The sequence below is a fragment of the Phoca vitulina genome, unplaced genomic scaffold, assembly GCF_004348235.1.
Source record: "Phoca vitulina isolate PV1807 unplaced genomic scaffold, GSC_HSeal_1.0 scaffold47, whole genome shotgun sequence".
Classification (NCBI taxonomy): Eukaryota; Metazoa; Chordata; class Mammalia; order Carnivora; family Phocidae; genus Phoca; species Phoca vitulina.
In genome coordinates, this window is record NW_022589750.1 from 1,337,369 (window position 1) to 1,354,516 (window position 17,148).

Consider the following 17,148-nt stretch of genomic DNA (forward strand, 5'->3'; position numbering starts at 1 on the left):
GTGTATATATATGGTGTATGTGTGTATATATGTGTATATGTGTGTATGTATGTGTGTATAATGGGTATGTGTATATATATGGTGTATGTGTGTATATATACACAGAAACAAAGGTAGAATCAAAAAGTTACCTTTTATCCTTCTAGGGAAAATGAAAATTAACCTTATTCACTAAATTTAAAAGAGCTCAAGTTTATCCCTAGGTGTTCATAATAGGAAAAATATCATATATGCCCAAATATGCATGGAAATTTTTCCCAAAAAACATGTCTCTCAGAAAAGAGGGACTCACTTTGTTTTCCAGTCCTTAAAGAGTCACTTCATCATTTATTTTATTTTTAACTAAGTCCTGTTTGGAAAAGACATATGAGCTTAAAATATCTTCAGTCAAGACTAATTTGGGATACTTACAGAGGCCTGCTGATAAAAATCAGCAGGAAAAAAAAGGAGGGAAGAAGCAAAGAATTTAACACAGACTGAGCTATTTACTGATGTAATGGTGACCCCACAAGTGTTGAATATCATTAGAAACAAAACTTGTAAAGATGATTTTTTTTTAAATGAAGGTCATTAAAAACAAGGAAAACTCACTAAGGAGGGCACCTGTGGGCATGAGCAGCGGTGGGTGATGCACGGAAGCGTTGAATCACTATCCTGTTCACCTGAAACTAGTATAACACTGTGTGAACTATACTGGAATTAAATCTTTTTAAAAATTTAGAAAAAAGCAAAACAACAAGGAAAATTTAAAAAACTGTCGCGGTCGAGAGGAGCCTAAGGAGACCCACAGCATCACGAACGTGGCTCCGTGCAAGAGCTCTTAGAACAGTAAAGAAGGGACATTAGGTAAAAATGAGTGACGTCTGAATACAAAGCATGGACTTGAGTTAACGAGAACGAATCAACACCGGTTTATTAGTCGTGACAAATGTACCGCACTAACAACAGATACTAGTAACAGGGGAACCAGGAGCGGGGTATATGGGACTCTGAACTATCTTCATTCACAGAGTTTCTGTAAATAAAACCGTTCTGAAAAACAAAGTTTATTTTGAAAATAAATTTTAAGAGTGACGTGGCAGGTTATGAAAATCACGGACGTGAACGCATCAGAAGAACGAAAACGACCACGGTGTCCCGCTAGGCCGTGCGCCGGAGCGCCCCGGGAGGGCACCACACACGAGCACCTCCTCGGGGAGGGTGGGGACGGCGGCTGCCGCGGGCCGCACTGTCAGTGACTGACTCCGCGGTCGGCTCGTCGTGGACACGCTGAACTACAGCCTCGTCCTGGAACAAGACGGAACGGAGAAAACTATTCTTCGTGCTTAAAGCTTCTATTCGGGGCGCTGGGTTCTGAGGTGATTTTTACGTTATTATAAGAACCAAATAAGCTGAGTGCACAGCAGCAGTCCTCGTACGCACTGAGGGCTCGGAACCAAAGAGGAGGATCAACCGCAATGAAGTCAGAAGTCACGATCCGGTCACTGCCTTACACAGTACGTGACTTCACGTGCACGGCTGCGCCCACGTTGGCGGACCAGAGTCCCCGCGACCGCCCCGCGCGCCAGGCCTCCTCCCCGCGCTCACGGCGGACACGCGGCCCGCGCACGCAGGCATCTGCGGGAGCGCCCGGCGGCCGGGCGGCACTTCCGGCACAAGGCACCGCCCACGGAGGGAGGCCGGAAGTCCGGCGCCGCGGCCCCGCTCCGGCCGGCCCCCGCCCGGTTACGGAGGCCCGGACGGAGGCCGCCGGAACGCGGTGGTGTCAGCGGGGGCGCCCGCAGACGGGTCCGTGCCCTCGTACCTTTTTCATCTCGTTTTCCAGGCTCTCCTCCTCCTGGCCCTCGGACAGCCGCCGCCTCAGGTCGGCGATCTCCCTCTCGGCCGACTCCCGGTACTGCGCCCACTGGCCGCGCTCCTGCTCCAGCCGCAGGTGGAACTGGTGCTCGTAGTCGCGGACGGTCTCTGCAAAACAGCGCGGCGCGGTCTGAGCGGCCGGCAGCGGGAGCAGCGGCGTCCGGGCGCGCTGGCGGGGCGCTCAGGCCGCACGGACGCGGAGCGGCAGCTGAAGCGGGGCCCGCTTCCCGGTTCTCGCGGCGCAGTTCCGCCGAGGCCCGGACCCCTCGTCTCCACGACCCGGCCGTGCCGCACAGCCGGCCCCTCCGCCAGACCCCGTCCGCCAGACCGCGGCGTCACCCCGTCCACGGCCGGCGCGTGTGGGAAACGGGAGGCGCGCCCGGAACGGGCCGCGTCCCTCGGCTTCTGAGCTGAGACGAAGGCTCCGCGGCCCCCGTGAGGTGGCTGTCTCCTCAGACAGCCTGAGGCCCCTCCGGGCTAAGCGCGCCCGGCCGCCCACCGGCTCCCGACACAAGCCCGGCTCCGTGTCAGAGGGCAGCGGCCCGGCGGAACAGCTGCATCTCCCGGCCGCCTTCGCAGTGACCGGCGAGCACACGGCGCACGGACGGGAGGGGTGCGCTTCCCTGAGGCGACGGAGCAGCAGCAGCCACCCCGCAGCCACACGGAGACGGCGGTGAAAGCCGCACGCCGAGGGTCGGAGGCCCGGAGCAGCGGGGCAGGCGCCGTCGCGGGGCCGCAGCGGGCCCGGAGTCCCCCCGCCCGGGCTGCGCTCCGAGGGAAGAACGGGCCCCCGCGCGGGAGAGCCCCTGCCGTGGGCGCCCGCGGGCTTCCAGTCGTCCACCGCGGCCGAGGGACACGCCGGCCAAGGTGCGGGGAGAGGCGCCGCTATGGCACATCCACAGGACGAGGGAAACGGGTCTCGGGAGCCCAGCGCTTCGGGGGCAGCTTCCTCCGGCTCGGCTCGCTGCCGTCTGGTCGGAAACGCAGGCCACCCGCGGCTCCTCCTCCGCTGCGGGGCCAGAGGCCGGCAGCCCGCTCGGCCCGCGGAGACCGCCGTGAGGAGCCACACCGCGAGCCTCACCTGCCCCGAAAGCGTCCCCCTCTGGCCACGCGGGAGCGGACGGGCAGTGACGAAGTGTGGGCAGCGACTGGGCCCCGCGTGCGACGTCCCCGCCGTGCCCGGGGCTCCCAGAGGAGCCGAGCCCGGCCCCCCCGCCGCCGCAAAGCCCGGTGGGCGCAGCCCCGCTCGGCGCCACAGCCCCGCACACGCCCCGGCAAGCCTCGGCCAGCAGACCGGCGCAGGCAGACGGCGGCCGCCGACGGCTCCGCGGGCCTCCCCCCTCACGGAGGACAGCGCACCCGACGCGGTCACGCACAACGCCACAGGGACGCTCCGGGCGCGGGGGTCACCCTCTGACCGCGCAGGCCCCGCTGGCGGCGGCGGTCCTAGAAGACCACGGCACAACGGCGCGTTCTCGGTCTTACCTTTCATCACGGCCTGAAGCGAGGCCACCTCTTCTCTCCACTGCCTCTTCACCTCATCGATGGCTTCCTGCTTGGTGTTCTCGGAGACCGTGGCGATGGCCTTGATGTTCTCCACCTCGGCCTGGGCCTCCCACAGCTGCGTGCGCAGCTGCCCCAGGTCGTCCTGCGCCGCCTGCAGCACCGCATTCTGCCGCTTCAGGTCCTCTGCGGAGAGAGGAGGGGCCCTTCCGTTAGCGCGGTCCGCGCGGCTCGGGCCGACGTCCCCAGGAAGGGCGGAAGCATTACGTTTATGATCTTACCACTCTAAGGAAGGAATTAGCACTGAATTTTAAAATGTTAACTTAGAAAATGAACACTTTTTAAAAAGATTTTAGGGAGAGAGAGAGAGTGCGCGCGCACGCACACGAGTGCGGGGAGCAGCAGAGGGAGAGGGAGAAGCGGACTCCGCGCTGAGCAGGGAGCCCGAGCCGGGCTCGATCCCAGGACGCTGAGCTCACGACCTGGGCCGAAACCAAGAGCCAGACGCTCAACTGACTGAGCCACCCAGGCACCCCCAAAATGAAATTATTTTAACAGAGACAAAATTTAAGGTATGCACGGTATCACTAATCCATTACTTGTTAATTATCCAACCAGAGACTGACTAAGGCCATAGTTTTAAAGCTAAATTGAGGCTCTTTCACCCACTGGCTAATGAACTTATTTAACCTCTCTGGCCTCAGTTTCCACACCTACAAAACAGGGATTAAAAACACCCATCTTAGAAGGCTGCTTTAATGATAAAACAATTTATTGAAAATGCTTATTAGTACAACACTTGCACAAAGTAAACATTCAAGAAACCGTTGACAGAGGAGAAAAAAAGCCGGAGTACACAGCAGCTATACAAGATCAAGGATTTTTTACAGTCAGGATGAATTTTCCCCACACCCCTTTACCACCTCTTAAATATGAAGTTCATCTGATGTGCCAGTTGCAGGATTTAAGCCCAGGTAGGGCGTATGTTTGGCCAAATGGACGCCCGCACAGGGTGAGCCTGCCAACAGTGTGCGGGGCTCTGTGGGCCTGTTCCCTGTACACTTACCGACAGTCCCTGCTCTCCACCTCTCAAAACCCTTGCCAACGTCATGGGAAGAAGCTGCTGACAGCTGTCATCTCTATTCCCCCTCAGTAGTGAGGCTGAGTATCTTTTTATACAGTTATTAATGCCCGTGTTTCTTCTTTGGTGATAGCCTTTCCCTGGGCTGCTAATGAACCGACTTTCCTCCGATTGGGAAGAGTATTTTACATACACCGAATACTGACTCTACTTTCTTAGAAAGCTCTCCCAGTCTGCTGTTTGTCTCTTAACTTACACTGCCATGTCTTTCACCATCTAAGAAGAGATTTATGCAGAAGAACCATGCATCTTTATGCAAAGTCATCGTTTTCCTTTACAGACCGCAGTAACTGAGCTGCTGGGCCAGGAGAGCAGTCTGACTTACAACCTGACCCTGTTACCGGCCGCCGCACGACGTGAAGGGACCCCATAGCCCTCAAGCTGGGACAGCGGCGACACTCCTCGGCATGGATTTCTAAGTACTCGAAAAAATCAAATCAATAATATTGAAGAACTTTTCAACATCGTGAGGACATTCATCATTCTCAAACACGCAGGAATTAAATTTGGCAGTCTGGGTAATGGGAAACACTGGTCATGCTAATCCTAAGTAAAGTCATTCAACATCTGTTTCACGTCGCTTCGGCACTGCTAGTAAAACATTCTGGGGGCACCTGGGTGGCTCAGTCGGTGAAGCCTCCGACTCTTGGTTTCAGCTCAGGTCGTGATCTCGGAGTGGAAGAACAGAGCCCCACAGGCTCCAGGCTCAGCGGGGAGTCTGCTTGAGATTCTCTCCTCTCTCTCTCTAGCCTGAGAAAGTGATAAGAACATTAACTGTAGAAAGGAATGCCTTTCTAGAAGGAAAGACAGACAGGTAGGAAACAGTGAGGGGCTGCGTGGGAGTGACCCCGAGACTAAACACACGAAGCCACAGAAGGAAAGCTGTGTGTGTCAGCTCCACATTCTGAGTGTGAAAGTGTTTTGTAAAATGTGAAATAAAAGAAAAAGCATTATCTTTGGAATACCTCATTCATTTCTGAGAGCTACAATTTTGTTGAGGCTCAAGTCTGTACACTCACACCTGCTCATGCTGATTATCCCCGCTCCTTTTTACTTACTGAAAATTACCCAGAGCTATATATACACTATCATGTTGTCACTGTGAACAGAAAAACTGCAAGTACCAAGCCTAAATACTAATCTGTGGCATGTTTCCACAGAGTTAAAAGCAGTACAGAGGGCCTGAAGGAAGACCAGGTCAAATTTTGTTCCTGACTTGCTTTATGTATATTTAGATCAGATCTATTTATATGCTACATATTAACTTATATATATTTAAATGAGGAAACAGAAGTTAAAAGTTAGAAAAACCATTTTCTGTACCAAAACATTTCAAATCTGTTTGCCAGTGGAACAAGTTATTATTAAAGAACAGTTATTTATCCATTCTGGTTTTGTATATGTAGTGATAAAGATTTTCAAACATGCTTTGAAACTGAGAATCTAGTAAGACAATCTTTCACGTACCCATCGCCAAGATGCACCAAGATCTGGCCCCATTTATTTCAACTATCCTTTTTCTATGAAGTATTTTGAAAATAAGCCCCAGAAACAATATAACATCGTCTAACATACTACAACATGCATCTCTAAAAACATGGATATTTCCTTATACAAACACAGTGCTGCTGTCACCCCTAACACGTTTGATACCATCTAATACCCAAGCTGTAGTAAAATTTTCTCCAACTGCCACAAAAATGTCTTTTGGAAGATCTGTTTGAATTAGGACCCAAACAAGACACTTTATTTGTTTATACTAACACTTTATAGACTACTTCAAACATAGAGACAAATATACAGAACTCTGTAATGGACACTTACTACCTATCACCTAGTTCCATCATTTTTTTTAAGGTGTTATTTTTAAGTCATCTCTACACCCAATGTGGGGCTCGAACTCATGACCCCGAGATCAAGAGTCACGTGCTCCACTGACTGAGCCAGCCAGGTGCCCGAGCTTCATCAATTTTTAATATTACTGTTACTTCTGCTTCAATTTCTTTTTAAGAAATAAAACATTACAAATGCCCCACCTCCCTCAGAAGTAACAACTATCAGGAATTTGGAGGTATCATGACCATGCATATTTTACACCTATACTCTGTTGCAGGTTTTTAAACCTTAATGCTCTCACAGCCTGGTACCCTTCTGCAATCACCTCTATCCCTCAACACTGCTTCTGAGATTGTTAATCCACGTAACTACCTCATTCGTTAACAGCAACACCGCAGTACCAATACATCGGCTATCACCTTCGTGGGCACGCAGGTGTGGAATACGAATCTACCTTTTCCATACGGATGTTCCCATTTTTACAACGCCATCTACACTGTCTAGCCTAATACAGCAGTACTTGTACTATTTTGTCTACTCTTGTACACATACAAGGTTTTCCATCATAGTTTAATAAAAACGCCATAGTTTTGAATGAAGTGGGGAGATGTCCCCTACCAGATTCAGAAGTTATTATTATAAGCCTCATGAACCCGCTACCCAGCTCCAGCAATCGCAGACCTATGGGTAGTCTTGCCCCATCCCCCCATGTGCAATCCACAGCACACTATGATGAGACAAGTCTCAGACATTTTTTTAAACTAATGAACTTTATTTTGTTTTTTTTTTTTTTAAAGATTTTATTTATTTATTTGAGAGAGAGAGAATGAGAGACAGAGAGCATGAGAGGGAGGAGGGTCAGAGGGAGAAGCAGACTCCCTGCCGAGCAGAGCCCGATGCGGGACTCGATCCCAAGACTCCAGGATGATGACCTGAGCCGAAGGCAGTCGCTTAACCAACTGAGCCACCCAGGCGCCCTATTTTGTAGAGCAATGTCCGGCTCACAGCAAAACTGAGCAGAAGGTACAGAGTTCCCATACACTCCCTGCCTCACCCCCACAAAAGCTCCTACTGTCCACACCCCTCACCACAGCAGTACGTGTGAGATCCTCGCTGAGCCTACAATAACACATTATCAAAGCCCATAGTCTACATTAGGATAATGTATAATGACAAGTATCCGCCACTGTGAATCATACAGAAGAGTTCCACTGCCTAAAAATCCTCTCTGCTCTATTCATTCCTCCTTCCCTCCTAAGCCCTGGCAATCACTCATCATTTTACTGTCTCCATAGTCTTGCCTTTTCTAGGATGTCTCATAGTTAGAATCCTATAGTATGCAGTCTTTTCTGATTAGCTTCCTTCCCCTGATGGCTCCATCTTTCTTATGCTGAATATTCCACTGTCTGGATGTACCAGCTTATTTGTTCACCTACTAAAGGGCATCTTGATTGCTTTCAAGTTTGGGCAATTATTAGTAAATATGTGCAGGTTTTGCATGGATAGGAGTTTTCAATTCATTCAGGTATATACTAAGGAGGAAAACTGTTGAATCACGTTAGCTAAGAGTATGTTTAGTTTTGTAAGAAACTGCCCAACTACCTCCCAAAGTGACTATACCATTTTGTATTCCCACCAGCAATGAAAAAAAGTTCTAATTGCTGTACATCATCATCAGCATCTGGTGAGGTCAGTGTTTTAGATTTGGGCCATTATAATAGATGTGTAGTGATACCTGTTTTAATATATTCACAGACTTAGGCAACCATTACCACAATCAATTTTGGAACATTTTAACCCCCCAGAAAGAAACCCAGGGCTCTTTATCACCTCCCAACTCTCTAGCCCCCCATTATCAAGCAACCACTAATGGACCATCTACCTACTCTGGATGTTTCACAGAAACGTAATCACATGTGATCCTCTGTGACTGGCTCGTCACTCAGCATGACGCTTTCAAAGCTCATCCCTGCTGTAGTGTCAGGACTCCACTCCTTTTTATGCAGGAATAATAAAAATAATATGTCCATTTATCAGGTGACATTTGAGTTGTTCCCCACATTTTGGCTATTGTGAATAATGCTGCTACACACTTTCTCGTCTCTTGTATATATACGTAGGACTGAAATTCTGGGTCAAGTGCTAACTCTATGTTTAACCATTTTAAGAACTGAAAGACTACTTTCCAAACCTTTGGACCATTTAACAGTCCTGCCAGTAGTGTGTGAGGGTACTTATTTCTCCACATCCTTACCCACACCTATTATTAACTGACTTCTTGATATAGGCATCCTAGGGGGTGTGAAGTGGCATGTCACTGTAATTCTGATCTGTGTTTCTCTGATAGCTAATGACTCTGAGCATCTTAATCATGTGTTTGTTGGCCACTTGTGCATCTTCTTTGTAGAAACACCTATTCACACCTTTTGACCATTTTTAGCTGAGTTGTCTCTGTACTACTTAGGTTGTAAGAGTTCCTGATATATAGAGATAGAAGTCCCTTATCTGATACAATATTTGCAAAAATGTCTTCCATTCAGTGAGCTGTCTTTTCACTTCCTTGATAGTGTCCTTGGAAACATAGAAACATTTAATTTTGATGAAGTCCACTCTGTCTACTTGTTCACTGGTTGCTTTGGCTTATAACGTCCTATCTAAGACATCACTGCCTAACTCCAAGGTCGCAAAGATTTATCCCTAGGTTTTCTTCTAAGAGTTTTTATAGTCTATCTTTTAAACCTAGGTCCTTGACACACTCCAGGTGAATCTGTATAGACTCTGGGGGCCCAATGTCATTCTTGTACTGTGGATACCCAGATGTCTCAGCACAATGTGTTGAAAGATGGTTCTTTCCCAGGTGAATTATTCTGGCATCTTGTAGAAAATCAACTGACCATACATAGAATAGGGCCCTAAACTCTACTCCATGAAACTACTACCTGTACTTATGCCAGCAACACACCGTCTTGATTACTGTTGCTTTGTAAGAAGGGTATGTGAGTCCTCCAACTTTGTTCTTGTTATCCAAGAATGTTTTGGCTATTCTGGATTCCTAACATTGTCAAATAAATTTTAGGATCAGCTTGTCCACTTCTACAAAAAAGGCAACTGAGACGATGAAAGACACTGCATTAAATCTGTACGTCAATCAGGGGGTATTGTCAATTTTAAGTCTTCTGATATATGAACATATTAGAATGCTTTTCCAATTATTTAGATCATTTTAAGTTTTTTCAACACCATTTTTAAAGTTTTCAAGGTACAAGTTTTACAATTATTTTGTTAAATTTCTTCCTAAATATGTAATTTTGATGCTACTAGAAATAGAATTGTTTCCTTAGTTCCATTGCAAGTGTATAGAAATACAATCAGTTTGACCCACAGATCAATTAATCTTTGACAAAGCAGGAAAGAACATCTAACGGGAAAAAGAGTATCTCTTCAACAAATGGTGTTGGAAAAACTGGACAGCAGAGGAATGAAACTGGACCACTTTCTTACACCATACACAAAAAATAAATTAAAAAATGGACCAAAGGGGACGCCTGGGTGGCTCAGTTGGTTAAGCGTCTGCCTTCAGCTCAGGTCATGATCACAGGGTCCTGGGGATCAAACCCCGCATCGGGCTCCCTGCTCAACGAGGAGCCTGCTTCTCCCTCTCCCTTTGCTGCTCCCCCTGCTTGTGCTCTCTCTCTCTCTCTCTGATGAATAAATAAATATTTTTAAAAAATGGACCAAAGACCTAAATGTGAGACCTGAAACCATAAAAATCATAGAGGAGAACATAGGCAGTAACTATTCTTTGACATTGGCTGTAGCAAATTCTTTCTAGATATGTCTTCTGAAGCAAGGGAAAACAAAAGCAAAAATAAACTACTGGGACTACATCAAAATAAAAAGCTTCTGCACAGTGAAGGAAACAATCAACAAAACTTAAAAGGCAACCTAAGAATGGGAGAAGATATTTGCAAATGATACATCTGATAAACGGTTAGTACCCCAAATCTATAAAGAATTTATATAACTCAACACCCAAAACATGAATAATCCAATTAATGGGCAGAAGACATGAACAGACATTTTTCCAAAGAAGACATCCAGACAGCCAACAGACACATGTAAAGATGCTCAACATCACTGATCATCAGGGAAATGCAAAACAAAACTACAGTGAAATATCACCTCGCAACCTGTCAGAATGGCTAAAATCAAAAATACAAGAAACAATGGATATTGGTGAGAATGTGGATAAAGGGGAACCGTCCTGCACTGTTGGTGGGAAAGCAAACTGGTGCCGCCACTCTGGAGAAATTAAAAATAGAACTACCCTATGATCCAGCAATTGCACTAGTAGGTGTTTACCCAAAGATACAAAAATACTAATTCAAAGGAATACATGCACCCCAATGTATATGGTAGCATTATCTACACTAGCCAAACTATGGAAACATACCACATGGCCATCGAATGATGAATGGGTAAAGAAGACGTGGGGTGCGGTTGATGGGGGGGTGTGTGTATAACGGAATACTACTCAGCCATAAAAAAGAATGAAATCTTGCCATTTGCGAAGACATGGATAGAGTTAGAGAATATAATGCTAAGCAAAACAAGTCAGTCAGAGAAAGACAAATACCATCTGATTTCACTCATATGTAGAATTTAAGAAACAAAACAAACGAGACGCGCCTGGGAAGCTCAGCTGGTTAAGCGTCTGACTCTGAGTCTCAGCTCAGGTCTTGATCTCAGGGTGGTGAGTTCAAGTCCCATGTTGGGCTCCACCCTGGGTGTGGAGCTTACTTTAAAAAAAAAAAGAAAGAGCAAAGGGGGGAAAAAAAAAGAGAGGAAAACCAAGAAACAGACTCTTAACTATAGAGAACAGACTGGTGGTTACCGGCGGGGGGAGGTTGGCAGGGGGTTGGGTGAAACAGGTGATGGGGATTAAGGAGTGCACTTGTGATGAGCACTGGGTGATGTATGGAAGTGCTGAATCACTATACTGTACACCTGAAACTAATACTGTATGTTAACTAACTGGAATTTAAATAAAAACTTTTTAAAAAAGAAATACAATTGGTTTTTGTATATTGATCTTGTATCCTGCAACCTTGCTGAACTCATAAAATAGTTTAAATAGTTTTTCAGTGGATTCCCTTCAATTTTCTATATAAAAGACATCATCTGACAATAGAAATAGCTTTACTTCTTTTCCTACTTCTAATGTATACAATTCCCACAAAATAAAGGTTACTCCTCTACAGGCCTTTTCTTTTCCCATGTCTACACTGTTACTATTTTATACGCTGTCATCTGTATATGCTACCAACCCAATGATGCATTGCTGTAACTACTGTTCCATACAATTTTCTCTGAAAGAAGCTGAGAGGAGAAAGGAGACCAAGTATGTATCTATAGCGTGTGTTATACTAACCTTACTTGCCATTTCTGGCTTTCTTCAGTTGATCCTTTGGATTGGAATTACTATCTGGTGTCATTTCCTTAGTCTAATGTAGCCTTCCTCCCACCCAACTCCTCTGTGCTGATATTGGCAAATATATTACATTTCCATATGTTACAGGGCCAATAAAAACAATAATATACACATTGGCTTAGGTCATTGTTTTAAAAAAGATTTGAGAAAAAGCATGAGAGAGATTGAGACAGCGAGCAAGAGCGCACACAAGTTGGGAGGAGGGGCAAAGGGAGAGGGAGAAGCAGACTCCCTGTTGAGCAGGGAGCCTGGACGCAGGGCCCAAACCCAGGACCCTGGGATCGTGACCTGAGCCAAAGGCAGATGCTTAACGACTGAGCCACCCAGGCGCCCCTTATATCATTGCTTTCTACAGTCCATTAATATTTATACTGTTATAATTGCACAATTATCTTACCAAGCACCCTTTTTTTCATGTAAATTCAAATTACTGTCTGGAATCACTTGCTTTCAGCTAAAGAATGTCCTTTAGTATTTCTCAATAAGGCAATATTCTAGGAAAAATTTTTCTCAGTTTTTGTCTATTTGAGATAATGTCTTTATTTCATCTTCTTTGAAAGATGCTTTTGCTGGATATAGGATTCTTGGTTAAGTTTTTTCCCCTTTGAGCAATTAAAATGTCACCCCGCTGCCTCCCAGCCTCTGTTTCTAATGAGAAGTCACCTGTTAACCTCAGCGACATTCTCTAACAGGCGAGAAGCTGTCTTTCTCTGGCTCCTTCTAGGATTTTCTCCTTGTCTCCGGGTTTTAACATTGTTATTATGATGTGTCTGTGTGTAGATACCTTTGCATGTCTCTATCCTACTTTGAGTTCAAGGAGCTTCGTATATACGTAGATTACCACTTTTAATTAAATGTGGGAAATTTTCAGACATTATCTCTCTTTTAACATTTTTTCTCTCTCTCTCTCTCGCCTCTCCTTCTGGCCCTCCCATTGCACGTATGTTGGCAAACTTAATGATGTCCCACATTTCTATTAGGCTCTGTTCATGTTTCTATCTTCTTTCTGTTCTTCAAACTGTATAATCCTAAGTGACCTATCTTCAAGTCCACTAATTCTTTCTTCTGCTAGTTCAAATCTACTGCGGAGCCCCTGCACTGAACTTTCCATTTGAGTTACTGCACTTTTCAACTTCAGAATTTCCACTTGGTTGTTCTCATTTCTTTACTGATACTCTCCATTCGATGAAACACTGTCACACTTAACTGCATTAAGCATGCTTTTCTTCGGTTAAGTGTATGTGTGACAACTTTGAAGTCTTCATTAAATCTGACATCTGGTTACTCTCACAGGCATTGCACGTTTTCCTTTGTATGGATAACAGTTTCCTGCTTCTTATCTCAAGTTTTGTTGTTGTTGTTGAAACTGACATTTTTTTTTTTTAATTCTTATTTATTTGACACAGAGAGAGAGAGAGACACAGCGAGAGCAGGAACACAAGCAGGGGGAGTGGGAGAGGGAGAAGCAGGCTTCCCGCTGAGCAGGGAGCCCGATGCGGGGCTCGATCCCAGGACCCTGGGACCACAACCTGAGCCGAAGGCAGACGCCTAACAACTGAGCCCCCCAGGCGCCCCAAAACTGACATTTTTTTGCAGCACCTCTGGTGCTAGTGCGCCCCAGCCTCTTACCGGCTTCTCGTCGTCATCTGCTGTTTGTCTAGCAGCTGGCTGGATTTTCATGTAAACTGATTTCCTGCCCCCTCGCGCAGCAGGGGGCTGCTGCTGTCGCCCCTCAGGAGGTGTGCCGTGGGCACGAGCAGAGTCGCTCTGGAGCGACGGTAGAGTCGCAGGGCTCCCTTCTGAGTGTCTCCTTCCCTGACCATATCCGTCAAACTCCACTTAACTGCTGGGACTCTTCTAAGCTAGGAACAGGACACTGGGTTGGGGAGATGGAAGCGGTAGCCTCTGGTCTCCCTGGCTTTGTTCTCCCGTCATAGACCCTCCCCCCAGAACACCACACCCAAGGTACAGCTTCCACCCTGAGCGGGGGCTGGGCAGAGGAAAGGAGCTCAAGCCCTCAGCCACACTCAACTGCAACTTCACCTCTACAACAGGTAGCTGCATGGGGGTGGGGAGGAAGGTTCTGTAGTCGTCAACCGGGTGCTGGGGGGGAGCACGAGACCTGTGTTCTTGGCATCATCTGCCTGGAGTGGTGTTTCTGTAACACCAGGCTGGAAGGGGAGGGAAAGGGAGCAGTTCATGGATCAAATGCCACGGACTCTCTGTTTTTACCACGATTTAGTATATTTTCTTGAACAAATGTTTCATCCACTATAGGACCACTTCTGTAGACTTTAAGTGGTTGTTTTTAAAAAAAATTTTCACCAGTTTTGCTGGGGAATGGGTCTGTGGTGCATGTTAACAAGAAATGGGGCTCCCAAACTTACCATTTACCTATAAATACTTCAGCATGTATCTCTAAAAAGATAAGGACCATTTTTTAAAAATACACACAAAATTTATCATCTTAACCACTTTTAAGAGTACAGTTCAGTGGTGTTAAAAGTATTCACATTGTTGTGCAACCCATCTCCACAACTTTTCATCTTAAAAAACTGAACTACACCCATTCAACAACTCCCACTCCTCCAAGCCCCTGGCAACCATAATCTACTTTGTTTATAGAAGTTTAATTATTCTAGATACCTCACATAAGTGGAATCATACATTATTTGTCTTTTTCTGGCTAATATCACTTTGTAAGGATCATTTTCACAGCTGAAAGAATTTGACAATGTCTGAAAAAATGGGGCGCCTGGGTGGCTCAGTCATTAAGCGTCTGCCTTGGGCTCAGGTCATGATCCCAGGGTCCTGGGGTCGAGCCCCGCATCGGGCTCCCTGCTCAGCGGGAAGCCTGCTTCTCCCCCTCCCCCTGCTTGTGTTCCTGCTCTCGCTCTCTCTCTCTGTCAAATAAGTAAATAAAAATCTTAAAAAAAAAAAAAAAAAAAGAATTTGACGATGTCTATACCATCAAACATCCACTCAGTGTTGAAAAGTCCAGTTGTCTAAATTTTTTTTAATAGTTCAACCCTTTGAGTCAAAATTCAAATAAGGTCCATAAATTAGTCAATATGTATTTTAACTCTCTTTTCATCTATAGGTTTCCCCTCCACCTCATTTTTCCCTTGGAATTTATTTATAGGGTAAACCAGGTTGCCCTCCGTGCCTCCTGCAGTCTGGATTTTGCTAACTGCATACCTGTAACGTAGCTGAACTTGCTCCTTCGTTCGTGGTATTTCCTATAAATCAGTGGTTCGATAATAGTAGGTCAGCATTTTCTTGATCCTGTTCTTTCTTGTAAAACTGAAGATAGTCTGAAGATCCATAAAGGAAAACTGAGACTTTAATTGGAATTGCTCTGAATTTACAAACTGAGGAGAGTTAGCTTCTTTACGACACAGAGTCTTTCTACCTATGAACGTGGCATCACATTCCATTTATCAGGGTTTCCTTTCATGTACTTCAATACTTGTTTTATAATTCTCCTCTATAAAGGTTTCCCACAACCTTGTTAGACGTATTCCCAAGTGACTAAAAATTCTGATTTTTTTTTTTCTATTTGTCTTTTATTTTTTTCAGAATTTCTTTTTCTTCTATTACTTCTCTAATTAGTTACTGGTACACAGAAACATTACTATATTGATCTCTTTAGTTCTAATCGTGTAGATTCTCTTGGTTACTCTATGTTGATAACCATATGGACTCCACATGGAGACAAAACTATCCTTAACTTTCCAAATTTTATAACTCGTTATTTTTTATTTTATTGCATTGGCTAGGAGGACCTCCAGTATAAAAATGAAGTACTGATAATAGGCTTTCTTATCTCATTTCACTATTAAGTGAAGGCTATTGGTTTCTATTAAAAATGTTTTCATAGGCTAAGGCAGGCCCCCCTCCATCCCAGTTTGCTAAGAACTAGTATGAACTCATTACTAAAGGGTGTTAAGAATTTTACTGAATGCCCTGTTTTTTCTTACTTTGTTAATGTAGTGAGTTACATCAACAGATGTTCTCATGTTAAACGATCCTTGCATTCCTACTACGCATGGTCATAATGTACTATTTTTAAACATTCTACTGAAGTCACTGTTATTTAGGATTTTAAACTCTATGGTCATAAGTGAGATTGGCTTATTTGTATACTAGCATTAGTGCTTCTTGTTTGGGTATCAAGGTTAGCCTAATCCCACAAAATGAAATGGATGGCTCTCTTTTTGTTTCTGACACAGAATATAAAAGAAACACATTTTCCTTGTGGATTTAACAAAATTTGCCTATGCCTGTGGCATCTTTTATAAATAAGAATTCTGTTTACTGACGTAGTTTTTCTTATGGTTATGCTTTATTCAGGTTTTCTATTTGAGGTAATCTTGGCAATTCATATTTCCTGGGATACTATTCAACTAAATATCCAAGATTTTGGGCACAGACATACACAGTATTCTTATACTTTTACAGTTCTACTGTATCAGTAATTGTCTTACTTTCTTTCTTGTTTTTTTTTCCAAAAGATGTGCTTTTGATTTTATTTAGCTTCTTAACTATTAACTTTGCTTTCCATTTCATCAATTTCTATTATTTTTTCTTCTACTTTCTTTGTGTTCACTTTTTCTAGCTTCCAGAGCTGAACACTTAAATCATTTCTTTTTCTTTTATTTTTTAAAAGATTTTATTTATTTATTTGACAGAGTGAGAGCATAAGCAGGGGGAGCAACAGAGGGAGAGGGAGAAGCAGACTCCCCACTGAGCAGGGAGCCTGATGCGGGGCTTGATCCCAGGACCCGGGAATCATGAACTGAGCCGGAGGCAGACACTTAACCAACTGAGTCACCCAGGAGCCCCAGATCATTTATTTTTCAATCTCTCATTGTCTTTTATTTATTTTTCTCACTGTCTTTTAATGATTTAATTTTAATAAATACTTTTAAAGTTAAAAGCTTACTTTCTAAGTATTGTTTTAGCTGCTTCCCACAAGTATCTTCACCATATTCTCAGATTTTGCAATCTCCATTGTGATTTGCTCTTTAACTTAAGAGCAATAGGAATGCATTCTTAGTTTCCAAACTTTTAAAAAACATTTACATTGTTGTTTAAAATCTTTAACAGCATTAGGTAGCCTGATTTTTTTAAATATGTTGAGTCCTTGAGATATACGTACATAGACAATTTTTTTGTGTTCCTTATGAATATAAAAGGAATGAACATTTTTGGTTCGTTGGGTATAGAATTCCTAGATCAAGCTTTTTAAAATTCTGTTGCTCAAAGCTATTCTATCTTTACCTATTGCTTGATCTAGCAATTGATACAATGTTAAACA

General features: G+C 44.8%; 1 protein-coding gene across 3 annotated transcripts in view; it reads right to left on the reverse strand.

Moving 5' to 3' along the window:
- RABEP1 (rabaptin, RAB GTPase binding effector protein 1) overlaps nucleotides 1-17,148 on the reverse strand; it is a 97,551-nt gene that overhangs the window by 39,181 nt on the left and 41,222 nt on the right. For all 3 annotated transcript variants that reach the window (XM_032432139.1, XM_032432140.1, XM_032432138.1), the window contains 2 exons: nucleotides 3,343-3,546; nucleotides 1,805-1,965 (listed from right to left, as the gene is read on the reverse strand). In XM_032432139.1, the coding sequence (XP_032288030.1) occupies nucleotides 1,805-1,965; nucleotides 3,343-3,546 (365 nt within the window). The remainder of the gene's footprint in view (nucleotides 1-1,804; nucleotides 1,966-3,342; nucleotides 3,547-17,148) is intronic.